General features: G+C 39.5%; 1 protein-coding gene across 4 annotated transcripts in view; it reads right to left on the bottom strand.

Annotated features, from left to right (window-relative positions):
* Positions 1–6: 6 nt before the first annotated feature.
* NFIL3 (nuclear factor, interleukin 3 regulated) overlaps positions 7–16,905 on the bottom strand; it is a 17,652-nt gene continuing 753 nt past the window's right edge. Inside the window, exons 1-2 of one of the 4 annotated variants that reach the window (XM_006037976.3) lie at positions 16,840–16,905; positions 7–1,795 (exon numbers count right to left, since the gene is read on the bottom strand). In XM_006037976.3, the coding sequence (XP_006038038.1) occupies positions 254–1,597 (1,344 nt within the window). In that variant the 5' untranslated portion in view covers positions 1,598–1,795; positions 16,840–16,905 and the 3' untranslated portion in view covers positions 7–253. Of the gene's footprint in view, positions 1,796–13,540; positions 13,724–16,839 lie in introns of those variants that run through there. The other 3 variants (XM_025194454.1, XM_025194453.1, XM_025194455.1) reach the window with 3 other exon arrangements.

Raw genomic sequence — 16,905 nt, 5'->3', positions numbered from 1 at the left:
AACAAAAAGAAAATAATGTTCACTATATACAGTCTTTGTACAGGCTACTTGACTATACACAAGGCATAGTGACTGTAACACAATGTAGTCTTCATAATAATTTGTGCACAAAAAGACACCATCCATCAGTCATTATGTGAAAAATATGTCGAAATGACATCACAAGTCCAGTGAAAATTCAGCATAATACAAAACATATTGATCTACTGCAAATGACATCCTTTAAAACAATAAGCTTTTATTCAGTAGTAACTTAACCAGAGTCTGAAGCAGAGATTTGTTGTGTAGTTATAAGTCTCTTAAGCGAAGCAACCTCTGCAGATAAGTTTGCTATGCCCTGCTTCAAATACAGGTTCTCTGACTCAGAGACATTGTAGATATTGTCTTTTATTTCAACAACTCCAGTTTTGCAACCACTCTGAATTTTTACATTCAGTTCCTTCTGATGCCAGTGAGACCAGTCTTGGATATTAGTCACTTGAACAGAGAAAGGAGTGTGAGAAGAATGTACCAAATTTTGTACACTATGTTTTTCAAGTTCAAAATGTCTTTTAGATGACATGTCAATAGGTGATGATAGTTTCTGTGTAGCATCATAATCGTTATCCATTGCTTCCACTTTGATTTGCATGGCTTTGGCCTTAATTCGAAGCTTGTGAGGCAGCGCAGAAGAGTTCACCTCGGGAACTTTCACTGTTGCATGAATATTTTTATGTTCAACTGGGGAATGGATTGGACCTTTGGGAACCTGCTGCTCATCTTCTCCATCTGATGACTTCCCAACAACACCATCATCAGCTTCTGAAGTTCTTGGAGAATTACTGGAGGACCTATTCACTTGCAACAGGGGAGGGGAATGTGAGTACAAATTAAAGGAATTTCCCATGTAGTTAGGATACATGGCTGTGGCTCTTGGCTCTCTCTCCAATTCCATAGGCTCCTGCTTTATAATTTGAAATTTATTTTCAGGACTTCCACAATTATTCTGTATATGATTTGGCGGAGTAGGCTCCACTGAGGATATTTCAGACACATCAGACAAGGAGCTCTGTGGAGAGTGTTTGATGACAGAAATACAACTACTACCCACTATAGACGGTTCATGCTCATCCACAAATGAGTTAATATTTGATTTGGAAGTTTGATAGTCTTGGAAATACACTGCTGTTGAACTACTGAGCTTCTGTATCTCTTGGGCATAGGCTGCAGAGCTAATTAAACCGAACTTTAACTTCAATGAAAGCAGCTCTGTTTTTAAAGTGGCATTCTCCTCTCCCAATGCAATTAGCTTGTTCTCTAAGACAAGGTCATTCAGTCGTCGTTTTTCACGAGATCTTTTGGCAGCTTCATTATTTTTCCGCCTTTTTTCCCAATACATAGCATCTTTCTTTTCATCTGGAATGAATTCTCGCTTTCTCCGGCATGCTGAAGATTTGCTCTTTCCATGATTTGCTTCAGTAAGTAGAATGTCTTCATTTGCAGACAAATCTTCAGACCCATCTGTTAAAGTAGACTTAAGTACCATGATTTTGTCCACGTTGCTACTTGTGTCAACAGGTGCTTCTTTTTTAATGGTCTGCATTTTTCTTAGCTGCATCAGAAACAATTTTTAGTAGCTCTATGATGAATAACGAAGCAAACTATTTTCCCCAGTGCTTCTCGAATGATAACAATGTGATAAATACAATAATTTTAAATCCATATGTGTTCTTCCTTTTGTTTCATATTCTCAAGCAGAAGTATGTCTAGGTCCAATTTACTTCTCGGCAGGTACAATGAGAAACTTCTAAGTAACCTGTAATAAATTAAGAAATAGCAATTATTATTCAGTTATTGCTGATTTACTGCTTTAAAATGCTATTTCCAAATGCATAATTTAGAATAAATGTTCATTAATTACGCCTAGTAAAACATAAAAAGAAAGCTCGACATTTAGATAACTGATACATTTACTTTATCTTACCAGGTAGCAATTTTGGGTTTTTTACTACGAGAGAGAGAAAATAGTACCAGTTTTCAAAACAAAGTATGATCTGAAGGAAAAATCATTAAAATCATACTTATTTTTAATCTGGCAGCTGTGTTGTTATAGAACTTGACAATGACATCACCAATTGCCTTAAGCTGCTAGCAGTTCACTATACCAGAAGTTAAGACATGCTGATTACCAGTGACGGAAAATATACAGCAAATAAAAAGATCACCTCTGAAAGCAACTGTGTAGTGTGTGATTTAGAAGTCTTACTTATTTGGGTCCTCTACAAATTAAGAGTAATCCAAATTGATTTACAGAAGTTAAAATGCTTTCTATTGCCCTAAAAATACTAGCACAGCACATTCTTATTCTTATATTTAATAAAAGATAATTTGGCTTTTCAGCTGTCTTCTTGAATAATCATATCAATACAGCTGAGTTTAAGCATAAGTCAAATAATTTTGCTATGTCATTCAGCTCTTCTTTAAAATCCAGAGGAAAAAAAGTATAATGTGTTACCTATGACTGCTATCTGATCCCTAACATACAAAACTGTTAATTAGTTAAATTATATCAGGGTAATAATATTTATTAATAAAGTTCTTCCTTGAAAAATATTGTTAGCATACTACAGTATGCTTTAATAACATTAAAGAATGTATATTTGTGTGGCAAAACAATGAGCAAATTAAAATGGAAATTTAGATATAAAATGGGGCAATCAAAAGAAAACTAGCTTAACCTTTAACTCCAGACATCTTTATCATTAAAATTTGTCTTAGCATTTAAGCTGGCATTTGGTTTATTTAGTCCATATCAATTACAAAAATACTTTGTTCTCATAACAACATTTGGTTTTGATCCTAGACATAGCTTCCCCATGCTTAATTTTCCATGGTTAGTCATGTTCCTGGTAAAACAAATTTAGCAAGACAACTGCTTTTACAAGACTGGCTATCCACTTAGCAATGATTTTTTATCCTGCCTGTATTAAAAAAACAAACAAACTGTGGTGACTTTAGATTAATGTCACTATTTATCAGTCATGTTTTTACAATGACTAATGAAACTAATTTTAACAGTATCTGCTGGGAAAGTTATACAAGAATTAATTAATTGTATTGTGCCAGTTCTCTTGTCTTTTCCAGAAGGCAAAGAGGAGTGAGTGATGTAATAACAATTAAATGATGGTCATAAAGACTTGGGTTGCAAGCTGGGTTCTGTTTCATCAAATCATGCCAGCTCCTGTCATGAAAAATTAACACACTTAATAGAACAGCTAAGTAGAATTTCCTAAAATCCATGTTAATTACTGGCATATAACTATTAGTCTTCAATAATACAGCCTTAATGGAAAATGAAGTCATAAGATAACCATGCCATAGACAATATTTTCCATTTTACAGCAAAAGAAACACCACAAATTGCCATGCTTGTAAACAAGCAAAGCAATTCTAACACACAAGCAACTATATGGTTAGAGCCTGATCCAAAGCCCACAATAAAGTCAATGGGAGCCTTTCCATTAAGCTAAATGGGCTTTGGAATATGCCTTTCAAGAAAGAAAATCCCTACTACAAATAAAATCCACTATAGTTTGTTTTACTGAAGTATCACTATAGCAAGTTAGCTCATTAAAATACTGTGCTTTATCACTGGTTTAACTGAATGCATTATATTACATCTAAAAATTATGGTTGAACATATGGATTTTAATGCATATTACTTTAAATGAGGCAGAAATATTGCAGTGCAGGTAAAATATTTAAATACACTGTACAATGTTATGTTAAGAGTTATAAAAACTGATGAATCAGGTCAACTGGAAATTAAAGTCATTTCCAGAAGTTTCATCCTCTAATTTTATATAATGAAAAATATAATGTGCAGGCTCCATTTTCAGTTTCTGTATCACTTTGATTGAAAGGATACTGCCCAGTGACTGTCTTAATAAACTATGTACACTTATAATCATTCAAATTACTCAGGTCATTAAATAACTTTGTTTTTTCCATTGAGGAATGTATCTACTTTCTAAAGTACAGGTTTCCCTTGCTTTATGCTGGTTCTGTATGTGCGAATTCACTCTTATGCAATGACCCTTTTTATACCAATAATTTGTTATATGCAGGGTAAATTTACTCTGATGAGATCAGTGTGGTGGAAGCCAGCAGTCAGCTGCCTTGTGCGGTGCATTGTGGGAGTGACGTGTACCAAAATATAGTCTCCTGTGTGGATCTGTCCTCCGCGCTCGTTGTCTGCAATGTGTTTCTGTAGTTGCCATCCCCATTATAGCTTCTAAGCGTCCCACTAGCTTATTTCCTACCCCTCTCTGCTGTTGGTGAGTACCAAAATGGTACTTGTAAAAATGGTAAAAATGGGTCTGGGGGTCAGTACAGCCGAGGTCTTGGAACATATCCCTATTTGTTACATTGTAAAGTGGGTTCCCTTTATGGGAATTCGAGTTATGCGCCATTTTCCAGGAATGCATGTACAGCATAAAGCAAGGGAAGCTTGCATATAATCTGAAGCTGTATATGGTTTGTATCAAACACTAGCAAAGATACTACTTTACTAGAAATAACATGTTGTTTTTGAAAACCCTGATCAACTTGAAATGAAGTCACAGGGAGTCAATGTAACTTTAACAGGAGTTGAATCAGACCCCAGAGATATAGAAGTTGGAATAAAATATAAAATAGAGTAGAGAAGTGAAATCAGAATCAGATACTAGATACTGGTCGCATCTACATGTGCCCCTACAGCCCCATTGTTACTGTACCATGCTGGTGGCACACAGTTATTTTTAACTGTTATGTCGCCATAGCAACGCACTATAGTGAGCTTTAGGGGTGTGCGAAATGGGCTGTATTTGATTCAGATTTGGATTTGGCCCGAATCAGGGGCAGTGCTTCAATTAATTGGATTTGGATCACTGTCCTGATTTGATTTGGCCGAATTTGAACCTGAAGATTCGATGCCGTTTCAGAGAATCAGCCACAGAAACAGCTTTAAATGTTTTTTCTACATACCTTGAGGTACCAGGTGCAGCTCGTGAATGCTGCGATGGTGGGGTGGATGGAGCATTCCACAGGAGCGTGGGGGGCCCCCCACGTGCTTGGCAGTGAACCCGGAAGTGGACTGGAAGTACTTCCAGTCCACTTCTGGGTCCGCCACCAAGCAAATGGGGGGACACCCCCCCAGCTCGGCAACTGGCCACAGGGCAACCCTGGGTGCCCCCCCACAAAGGCACCAGTCACTGAGAGGGGCCCCTCGCATGCTCCACAGTGGACCCGGCAGTGGATCCCGCCATGCTCCCATGGGACCCCTCCATCCGCCTCACCACCTCAGCATTCACGAGCCACCTGGTACCTTGTGGTATGTAGAAAAAACATTTAAAGCTGTAGTCTGAATCATCAAAACTTTCCGAATCTCTATGAATCGATTCGGAGGGTTCCAATTTGACTCGGAGAGATTAAAGGGTCTCCTGGTTCAATTCAGATTTAAAGATTTGATTGCTAAATCGAGCGAAATCGCCGCCAAACCAAATCAGTGACTGAAGTTTCACACAGCACTAGTGAGCGTATGGTTTGTGCTCACCATGCTAAGCGACCATATCGTGTTGCTATGAGGATATAGCATCTCATGTAGACATGCCCACTGAATTGTCTCATGTAGACATGCCTACTATTAGAAAAGAGGGTTAAATATGCATATACACTTATTTTCTATATGTTTATGAGCATACTTGTTCATGTCTAAGGTTATTAGACACTGAAAATAAATACTTACCAGCTGAGAGCTTTCACTGATAGCTAGTTATTCAAAGATTTTTTTTTTAATCTATTTTTTAGAAGACTCAAACTAACTACAAAATGGCTTAAGACGCAACATAATTTTATGTCTCCTACTATTGTCTCTCTTTCCCGATTCTTTCCTATTCTAAGAGTGATGCATTTTATCTTATATTAATTGGGTTTCTGTCCAGAACATGTGTTCTTTGTATCTAGCTCAATGACAACCCAATTCTGACTGAGGTTTTTGGTCAACACCATAATATGTATAATTAGGAATAATAATAATTGTTATTATTATAAACGCATGCAACCACTGAATACTCAAAATAAATTTCATCAGGCTTTAATAAGTCACTAGATATTTTGAGTATGCATGGATTGCAAGTTGAATTGTAGTTTTATCCACCCAAATTCAAGTAACAAGCTATGCTTAGAAAGAAAGTGTTCAGCTAGTAAGCAGAATTCACGTGCCACAAGTCTTCTGCAGATTGGGGCATTATAGGGCATGGGCTGCTTGTTTTAGCAAACAAAACTCCTTTTTTGGCCACTATCCATCTTGTGTATATTGTCCCTTGCAGGAGTAGTGTGAATGAGGGATGGATAGTATTGAGTTTGAGTTGTGCTGAGTGGGTGCATCTATACAAGCTATTAATGCGGCTCAAACTCTGGCACAGTTTGCGCCGCAGTCAGCTGCTCCCAAGTACGGCGTCTTTATATGCTCCCAAGACTGCAGCAGTTTGAGCCAGGGCAGAGCAGCCTCAGGCTGGCAGCAGGCTTGGGAGGTCAGACCTAGGTTCTGGGTTGGGGTCATTGGAGGTGCTGGCTGGGAAACAAGAGTGCCCAAAGAGTGGAGCCGTGTGGCTAGATGGCGGGCAGGGGCCTGGCCCCGTTGCCTGGGCGGACCAGGTGCAATTTATGCCCAGGTCAGTGTTTACATGTGCATTTAGGCGCAGTTATTTTCACCTATGTAAGATAGTACTGTCCTTGACAGTACAATCTTACGGTGGCAAAAATTAGTTTGTTGCAATCTAATAGCATTGCATATGTAGACTATGATGCTTCATACAACAGCAAATTAGTCCACTGTGCAGATGTACCCAATGAGTAGTTATCCAGGGTTCAATGTCTACTTGGGAGTAGATATCAAGCAGAGTTCCCAAGGGATCTGTCCTCAGTCCAGTATTAATATCTTCATTAATGATTTGGATGATGGGATTGAGTGCACACTATGCAAATTTGCAGATGACATCAAGTTGGATAGAGCTGCAGATGATCTGGAGAATAGGACTAGGATCCAGAATGACCGAGATCAGGGGTTTTCAAACTTTTCTGGTCATTTTACCCCTGGTGACCAGACACAGAGCAGTGTACCCCTGGTAGGGTGGGGAGGGGCCGTGTGCAGCCAGACAGGCGGGCGGCTCCTGTGTGGCATGATACATGGCAGTGCTCCATCCCTGCCCACCCACGCATATCCCCTAGAGCCTTCTCAAGTATCCCGGGGGTATGCATACCCCCGGTTGACAACCCCTGACCTAGATAGACTGGAGAAAGGATCTACAATGAATCCCATGAAATTTAACTAGGACTAGTGCAAAGTCCTGCACCTGGAATAGAAAATTGCATGTAACGACTAAGGAATGATTGGCTAGTCTACAGCACTCTTGTTACAAAAGATGCCAACAGCACACTGGGTTACATTAACAGGAGTGTCACTTACAAATCAAAGGAAGTGATTCTTCTGCTCTAGTTAACACTGGTGAGGCCTCACCTGGATTACTGTGTCCAGTTTTGGCCCCACCCTTTAGGAAGAATGTAGACAGGTTGGAAAGAGTCCAGTGGAGACTGACAAAAATTATTAGAGGCCTGGGAAGCATGACAGCAAGAACAGGCTGAAAGAACTAAGATTATTTAGTCTGGAGAAGAGAAGATTGCGAGGGTTTTGGTAAGTCTTCAAATATGTGAAGGGTGATGAGAGAGAGGATGGAGACAGGCCATTCTCTGTGGCCATATGGGAAAGACTAGGAGCAATAGACTCAAGCAGCAGCAACGGAATTTTAGGTTGGAGATCTGAAAGAACCTTCTGACTGTAAGGGTGGTCAACAGGCCACCTAGAGATGCCAGATTGTGCAGGATGGGCTCCTGATGCCCCATGTGCCTGCTCAGGGTGGCTTTAGTGCATGCACAGCTCTGAGGTGACCACATGTTCCCGCCATAAACCTAACAGACATATGCCACAATAAGTGGCACAAATTGATACCACCTATGTTGCCACTGGCAAATTCTGGGCATAAGTGGAACAACAAGGTGTATAGACATCTGTTTGCTTGGCCTTTGTATCACCATCATTTTTTTAATGGCAGCAAAAAGGTGACATCTGTGTCCACCCTTACAGTCACACAACAATGAAGTCAACTACTGTTCTTACTGACAGCTAAATTTTCTCTGTGTTTTTCAGACATATGTCCAGGATGGTTTAGTCAGGGATGATCCTGACTTGAACAGGGGGCTAGACTATATTACTTGCAAGGTCCCTTCCAGCCCTATTTCCCTATGATTCTATGGCTAACAGAAATACTTAGTCAAAGGAATGGCACTTTTGCATACAGCATTTATGTGTCCCTCCTGCCTGCACCCATATGAAAAGGTACCCACATCTAAATTTGGCCCACAGTTTTCATAATATCAACCTTACATATTTACCATTTATGCTATACGTTTTAAACAATTATTTTTGTAGATTAATAAAAAAATGAATATATTTTAGCTTTGTTGATGTCTTCCCTGAATACTTTTAACACCGTATGTAAACCTGCTGTTATACAAACACATAATATAAAGCCCTTGTCTGTTAACGGTTTTCCTTGTGGATCAGCCCAATACAGAGTCTGTAAACAAATTAAATTCCATCTGATGATAATGGCAAAATGCCTTCAATAAAAACAGCCATTTCATTTCATTTCATTTGTATTTTATAATTCCACTGGAAAACATGAGTATTTACACATAAACTAATGAACTGTAATGATTCCGCTGACTATATTTCAAATTCCGTTATTTTCCCTTATGATTAATTTTGCAATTACTTTATCACTCCCTCATAAAGTATTCTAAAACCAACATTTAATACAGCTTTATATTAGTCACTGCTGGTTTTTTGGTTGGTTTATGTTAATGTCATTGAATGCCAATTCAACAGTGTAATAGCACTCAACCCTATTAACTTAATTATAGCCCCAGTCCTGTTCCCACTGCAATTCTGCCACTGCCTCCAAGAGGAGCAGGATCCAACTCCAGATTTAAGAGTTAATATGGCTGTTTTCTACAACTTAGAGAACTGAAACAAGAAATGTTATATATTAAAATTCATGAGATGTTAATTTCTCCATGTTCTTAAAAATATTTAAACTCTCATAGATTCATAGATTCCAGGGTCGGAAGGGACCTCAGTGGGCCATCTAATCCGACCCCCTGCCCCTGGCAGGCGAGAAAAGGGTCACGAAACCTGGGATCATGTGATCTCAGGCAGTCTCAAGATACTATTTTAAGAGCATGATCCTGCAGCACTTAAATATTTGTATAATACACTTCAAATCAACATAAGTGTTGAAGGACTGCACTATAATTCTGCCTCTCTTTGTCCCTTCTAGTTTAATTAAATAGGTCAATTCCAACTTCGAATATACATACGTGGCATCTACATGCACATGGATGTCTCCAAAGCTGAAATATGACCCATATTATTTTACCAACTAAAACCCACGTTCCTTTTCACAGAATGATTTTATATTTATCTACAATAATTTACATTTTATCCAGACTCAAAAATCTTCAAAATATTTTGTACAATGTTGTTTTAACATAGGTAATTATTTAATTTTATTCCCATAACATTCTAGTGGTGATGTACTGGACTAAATGAAATACAGTTTGAAGATACAATGTGATTGAACAATCAAGTAACTTTCTAAAATCAAAAATCTACAACTCTTAAGGTCCTCTAAGAAGCAAAACAATTGCAAGATCTTGATTTTTAATATATCTAAAGAAAGAACCATTTTGTCACTTTGACTTTTTGGCATTTATTTAAATTAACATGAAACAACCAGCAACCCCTCACCCAAAATTTTCTGTTTTATGTAGTTATCATTAGCTATGTTATCTGCAGTATTCTGTCACAGGATAACTTAAAAGTCCATCTACGTTATTCTAAAGTCCTTTCCTATACTAGAAGATCTGGCGCAGAACTCATAGGACCCAATCCAGAAGCCGTTCTGTTCTTAAAACTTCCAGGCTAGGGACAGAAATTACAGGTAAACTGGAATAGGTAATCCAAAATGAGTTTAAATTTGTAACAAAACAGAAGTTCAGTGCAATAAACCACTTTCAAAATGGCTGAAACTGGTTTAAGATAAACTTGGATGTAGTATCAGACTTAACTGATTTAGGTTAAATCAGTTTATTGAACTTGTGTCCCAGATCCTCTCCAGATTCAAATTAGCTCAGAGTCCTCTAGCATCCCAGAATGTTTTGCCCTTCCCTTGCAAACCCCCTTGCACAGGGTGGGTGGGCTAGCTTTGACCCAAACTGTCTGCTGCAGCCAACTAGGGAGGTGTGCTCTAGTGCCCCCCAGCTTTTGGCTTGGGCCACTACAGGCATATGTCTGCATTTCTGGAATCAAAAGTGAATATCTATTCACTTGCTTAATGGTTCAATCTATGGTTCAATCTAGGCAGTTTAGACTAACCTGAGAAGACTGAATCATTTCAGCCTTTGGCTTTTTGACTGTACTTAGACATAGAGAACTTAGAATATTTCATCTTCAAAGTGCTTTTAGAAACATTTTCTGACTAAACGAGCTCAATACCCAAATGAGGTGGAGAAATGTTATCCCGATTTTACAGAATGAAAAGCTAAGGCTGAGATTTTGAAAGGGAGCATGTAGCTAAGGTAAGCAGGTGAGTCTGAGGAACGGAACACCCTTCTACCAGTTGGGAGTTATTCTGCAGCTACTCCTGTATAATCCAGACTGTGGCTGTCCCAATCACGGTCTGTGGGCGGCATCCAACCTATACAGGGTTAATGTGCAGCCCCATGAGTTTCTGCCTGGGTGCACCTCCCTGCAACACTCAGGCTGTTGCTGCCACTGGCATCTCCGAACTCCACCTCCCTCTTCCAGCATCTGCTTTCTGCCCCTGGCTGCTGCAAAGCTGGACAGTAGACAAAGGTAGCACCATGAATTTCTGCTCTGCTGAAATCAATGCAGCACTGATAATTTACCAGCTGAAGACCTAAATATCTAAGATCTAACCTGAACCCTACTGAAATAACTGAAAGTACTCCTACATTAGATTCGGACCCTACAATAAAATTCTGTTCCACTAGGGTCCATGAGAGTTTTAACACTGATTTAACTGAAGTCAGGATGTCACCTTTAATACAAATCAGCAGACATACATACAGTTCAGATACAGTTGCTGTTTGGCCTTTCTGGTGCCATACAGGTACAGACTTTTGTATTGTGACATAAAGCTTACCCAAGATTAAAGAGGGTAGAGGTGTTAAAATTAGAATTAAATTCTGCAATATTACCATCACTATTTTTTTTATCATCATAGCACCTAGGTATTCTACTTACAGATCCCTCCTACCTTGCGCTAAGCACAGAAGAAACATAGAACTACTGGACTTGTGCTAAGAACACACCCTTCTCACAAGTTAATGTGCATTCAGGACCAACCTATAATTAAATTATGGGGTCAGTGTAACAGTTAAATTGTAGGTCAGCGTGACACAGTATTTTCTTACAGGATGAAACACTTTGGATAAACCTTTATTGTCTTACTTTGTAAAAGGTTTTTTAAAACTGTACCCAGTATACTTAATGTGAACTTAAGATAATTATGAATGTATTAGGACCCTTTCTGCAGATATACAAATATAAGCTTATCAAGCCCCCTGGAATGTTATAGCATTCTATACTGTCCAGCTCCAAGCCATAACTGGAGGCCGATGGCCTACATAATTTTTATGAAAGGCATTCATTGTTATGAAAAAGTAGTTCACTCGCTCCTTATCTTAATAACTACAAACTAACTCAGTGAATTACGGCTTGCCTCCCAAAGGTAAGTTTCACAAAATTATGCAAATAACTTTTTTCATTTGGCAAGAACTAAATGTATGAGAAATAGCAGTTGCTGAAAGGGTTAGTCAAGGTTAATAGGCCCAAATTTGACCTACATTTTCCTCCATTTTCTGGCAAGTATGTGTAACTCTGTGTATTGAATTTGTTTGGTTTTTCTGAAACAACTGGTTCAGTGCTTTGTTTTAGAAAGATCAGTGTCAATAATCTAGAGCACTAGGGAACCATCTGAAGAATGAGTGGTACATAGGGAAAAAAGAAGAGAAACTCAGGTAAAGAAACATATTAACTGTCAAGATTCAAAGGGGTTATTACAAAAAATAAAAATAGTTCTTAAAATTATGAATAGTGTCATAAAAGAGTTTCTGTAAGTCACAAGCTGTTTGATAGTAAACTGATTAGATTACACAGGACCACTAGTTTCATGTTGAAGGATTTTGCGAAGCAAATCAAAGCCTGCCTAATTTTAGACACTATTTTATTGCTTTCCCCAAATTAAAGGCCATAAAACAAAAATACAAAGTGATCCCTGGAAAGATGTGTCATTATACTTAAACAGCTCTTCTGATTTATTAATTGTATTCTCACAAACCCCAAGTACGAGATGATTCATTATTGGGTGTGAACTGGTATACCTCTTTCAAGGGTAGTAGAGTTAAATCAATTTATATCAGCTGAGAATCTGACCCTATTATAGTTACTTGAGAAATGAAGTGTCAAAATATGAAATATCAGTCTAATGGACAAGTGTGTACAATAATCTTAATGTTTAACACACATGGCAAATGAGACAAAAATGGCAATCTAGGGAGGCTACTATCTTGCAATATGATTCAAGTGCAAACTATGGTGCCCTCACAGAGACCCACCGACCTCACTGAGATTCCAAGCAAATGTATGTGTCCATTAGCATGACACCAGTCACAGGGCTGGGGACTGTACCATATAACAGGTATGATGCAACTTACACAGAAGGGTCAAGTCTGATCATTCATTCAGTAACAGCCCTTACCAAGTTGTGGCCAGAACTGAAAAACCAACCTAAGCTATATGCTTGTCCTGCTAGATAAGATGACTGCAACAAAAAGAGAAAGTGATATATAGGGAAAAATAAAACATATTCCAATATAGAATGATAAGCAATGAAAGCTTTAATAACCTCATCTCATGTTGACATGTATTTATTGCCACTGAAATGTGAACACCTTTTACTAGACTTGTTAAAGCAATGAAGAGTCTGTAGTCTGATGAATATTTACTTTCTTGACAAAACATTATTAACCCATACACAGCACAAAAATAATCTAAGCATGTGCTAGCAAGAAGAGATATCTGGTAAAAACTCTAGAAACTTGACTTTTATTATAACAGCATTTTTACTTCATAATCATATAATAGGCAGGTTTTTTCACGGTCCTTTATAAATCTACTGCAGAGAAAAAAGAAAAGCATTTTTTTAAAGGTATTTACTGCTAATCAGAAAGAAAGCTTCTTATGTAATATCTGTGCTTAGAATTCACATAGTCTTTGTATAGTCCAATGTTACGCTAATTTGGACAAGCACTAACTCAAATGCCAATTAGAAAAAACAGGATACAGAATAATGTAATAAATACATTTTGGGCCTACCTTTAAAATAACAAAGGAGTTTTCAATAGCTTTGTTTCCATCACATTTTGAATCAGGTCCAAATGTGTCATTATTTTTCAAATCCTTATTTTTGACAGTCATCCTCATCATGAGAATCAACTAAATGCCAATTAAAATGTTTTAATCATCGTCTTTTTAACCCTGAAAAATATTCTAACATCAAAAGCAATGGCTATTTGTCTGAGAAAGGACTACAGGATTTGGCTATACATTTGCATTTTTTTTCTATTACATATCCTAGGCACATTTATATCTCATAACTGCCTGTAATGTTCATGGCAAGGTCACCTAGAAAAATCAATTAAGCTGATGAGTCAGATACATTGCTTAACAGTGTGTAATAAGCCTCAAACAGAGGATTACATTGTTCAAGTTATTGCATCATAGTGATGTTATAACTGCAACTCTCAAAGATATGGCAATGAGATTGCTGCCTGGAAAAAGAAACTGATTGCATAAACGTAGTTTGCATAATCATTTGTTAAAAGAATTAATTTAAAATGAGCTAAAGGAGTATTTCTTTCTATGTAAAGGCTTAAACAGGCAAAACAGTGATTAATATATTTTGTAGACTATACATTAATTCTTTCATCTGTAAAAGCAAAGTCTGTGTGTTCCATAATTTTTTGCCCAAGCACAGCTAATACTGTTTCTCCTTAAGATAAGATAAGCTCAGAGGAGGTCGTGTAAGTTCATATTGCTCGTGGGAAGACGGTAAGCTTTTTGACACCTTTCAAATCATTTTCTTAAAAAAAAAAGAAAAAAAAATCAATTCTAACCAGAAACTTGAAACTCTTGAGGGCAAATCCAGGAAGCTGGATATTTTGAAAGCTAGTTAATAGTCCTTTAGAGGATAAGACACGTTAAAAATAGAAACAAGCTAAAAATGGATGTGAAGACAGATAATTCTGAAAAACATTAACAAGTTAACAGTCAAATAAAAGCATCTGTAAGATAGCAACTTTTGCTACAATATTTGCAAGGATTTTAGATGATCCTCAACTATGTTGGCGTGTATTCGGCTAAACCTGCAGTCCTTATTAGGTCAGAATTCTTACTGAAGTCACTAAGCAGAAACAATAACACTGATTCCCTGGACATTTTATAATGTAGGCTTTGAACTGAATTTATTAGGGGGTAAAGTCAATTTGAAATGCTATAACTGGTTTGACAATTTAAGCTGAATGGATGAGAAACAGTCATAGTATATTTTCCAAAAAACAATATATTTATCAATAATTCTGAGGGGACAAATGATCTTTTTTAAGGGAGTCAAATTCAGCACTCAGGCAACAGTAAAGTTAACAGTGTTATCAGGGACACAGAATATTTTAAATTTGTGGTAAGTTATTTCCTGCAGCACTCATATTCAACATGCTACTACCATGGTTAGTGTCCTCGATTTTCAACTCTGGAAGTTCTGATGATGAGAGAACTGATTTTGGCTATTTCTACCTAAAGGATTTGAAGTCATTTAGTAGTAAAGCTAGGACTCCAGTTAAGATAATCCTAGACCTCTCTCTGTGCTGTGTTGGTGGGACCAGCCTGCCTCAAAAGGCAGTTTTGATAACTTGTCTTTGCATCCATGGTAAATCTGCTTAGGGGACTGAAAGTGACCTGGCATCACGACAACTTGGTTTGGTACCAGATGGTTATGTGGGAGGGGGGTTGTTATAATACACTTGAAATCTTGCAATCTAAAACAAAAACATGTATATGTACACATATATACATACACACACACACACACACATATATATATACATACACATATACATATATATACACACATAGATACATATGAGACATCCATAGCTTTTTCTATATGAGAAGACTCTGTGGTAACTAAAGACTGACATCACAAGAGCCAGCTCAGCTTTCACCCAGAGCCAGCTGAATTCAACAGAAAGTGCCTATTAACTTCCGCATGCTTTAGAACAGCTACTGAGCCATGGGGATTTTAAACCAGATGCTGTAAAATCATCATCATCATAACAATTCTTCAGTTGGCACTAACATCTCTTCATCTCCAAGGCCAGGTGGCCACTGGGTTGAAAAGGTGCCTGTGAAAGGTTCACAACCATTAGGCCTAGGAAAGTAAGAGAGGAGACCTGGCAAAAATAACCCCAGTGGCGAAAGAGCTGTTGGTTGTAGCCGTGTTGGTCTACAGATGTGGCTCTAAGGACATAGGCAAGCAAGGTGCTTTGGGTCGATGTGATATCTTTTATATCTGGGTATATAAAAGATGGGATATCTTTTAAATTCTTTGGGTCGATGTGATATCTTATATTGGACCAACTAAATAGCTGGAAAAATTGTTCTTTGCAAGCTTTCGGGCACAAACGCCCTTCTTCAGGCACTGCAGACTCTCCCTACGCCTGAAGAGGTGTGTTTGTGGCCAAAAGCTTGCAAAGAACAATTTTTCCAACTAGTTGGCTGGTCTAATAAAGGCTATCACATCTATCCAAAGAACCTAGTGTGCCAGTGGAGAAAAACACAGAAGCCCTCTCCATGTGTCTGGAGGAACTCCCAGGCAGCCCGAAAAGCCCCAGGCGAAGTAAGGAGCGGGTGCTGGATGCTTCGGAACAAGCGGGGCTCTACTCTCAGAGACACCCCGGGCTGGAGGGAGAGGAGCGGAGGAGCGAGGGAGCTGCCCAGCCAAGGCACAAAGGCTGGTGGCTGGCGGGCGGAGGGGGGATGTGGGAGCGGGCTGGATTGCTCAACAGCCTCCCTTGCCTCCCGGGCTTGCAGAGAGCGGGAGCCTCCCACTCCTTCCCTCCGTGTGGAGCAGCAGCGAGCACACGCGCTACGTGACCGGGGGCGCATCTCTCCCTGCGCCGGGCCCAGCCCGCGGCGCGGAGCACGGCGCCCGCTCCCCAGCCCGGCCCGCCCGCCCCCCCTCCCCCCCCCCCGCCACGGCCGCCGCCCTCGGCCCGGGGCTCCCTCCAGCGCGGCGCGGCGCGCCTCCCCCGATCCCGACCGCACCGGGCACAAACACAACGTGCCCGCGGAACAACCCCCGCCGTGGGGGCCTGGTGCTTGGAAACAGCCTCACTGCCCCTCCCCCCGCCTTGATTTTAGTTTAAAATGAGTCCTGCAGGCTTCGCAATTCAAGGAAAGATGCAAGATAGTAGAGCAGCTGGGGGCCGGCGGCAATGCTCGGCTCCCCTCCCCGAATCAATCTTGCATCCGGGGTGAAATGAAATGAAATGAAATCAGTGTCCCGGGGGCTCCTTGCGAGTGCTGCGCTCGCGCCCCCCCGCGCACGTAATACTGACCTACATCGCTCCGCGCCGCCACACCGCCGCCGCGGGACGCGGCTCCCGTCAGCGCTGCGCCGGACC

This window comes from Alligator sinensis, unplaced genomic scaffold (assembly GCF_000455745.1).
Source record: "Alligator sinensis unplaced genomic scaffold, ASM45574v1 scaffold1505_1, whole genome shotgun sequence".
Lineage (NCBI taxonomy): Eukaryota > Metazoa > Chordata > Crocodylia > Alligatoridae > Alligator > Alligator sinensis.
The sequence above is the reverse complement of the archived record's forward strand: the minus strand, read 5'-3'. Positions and strand labels throughout refer to the sequence as shown.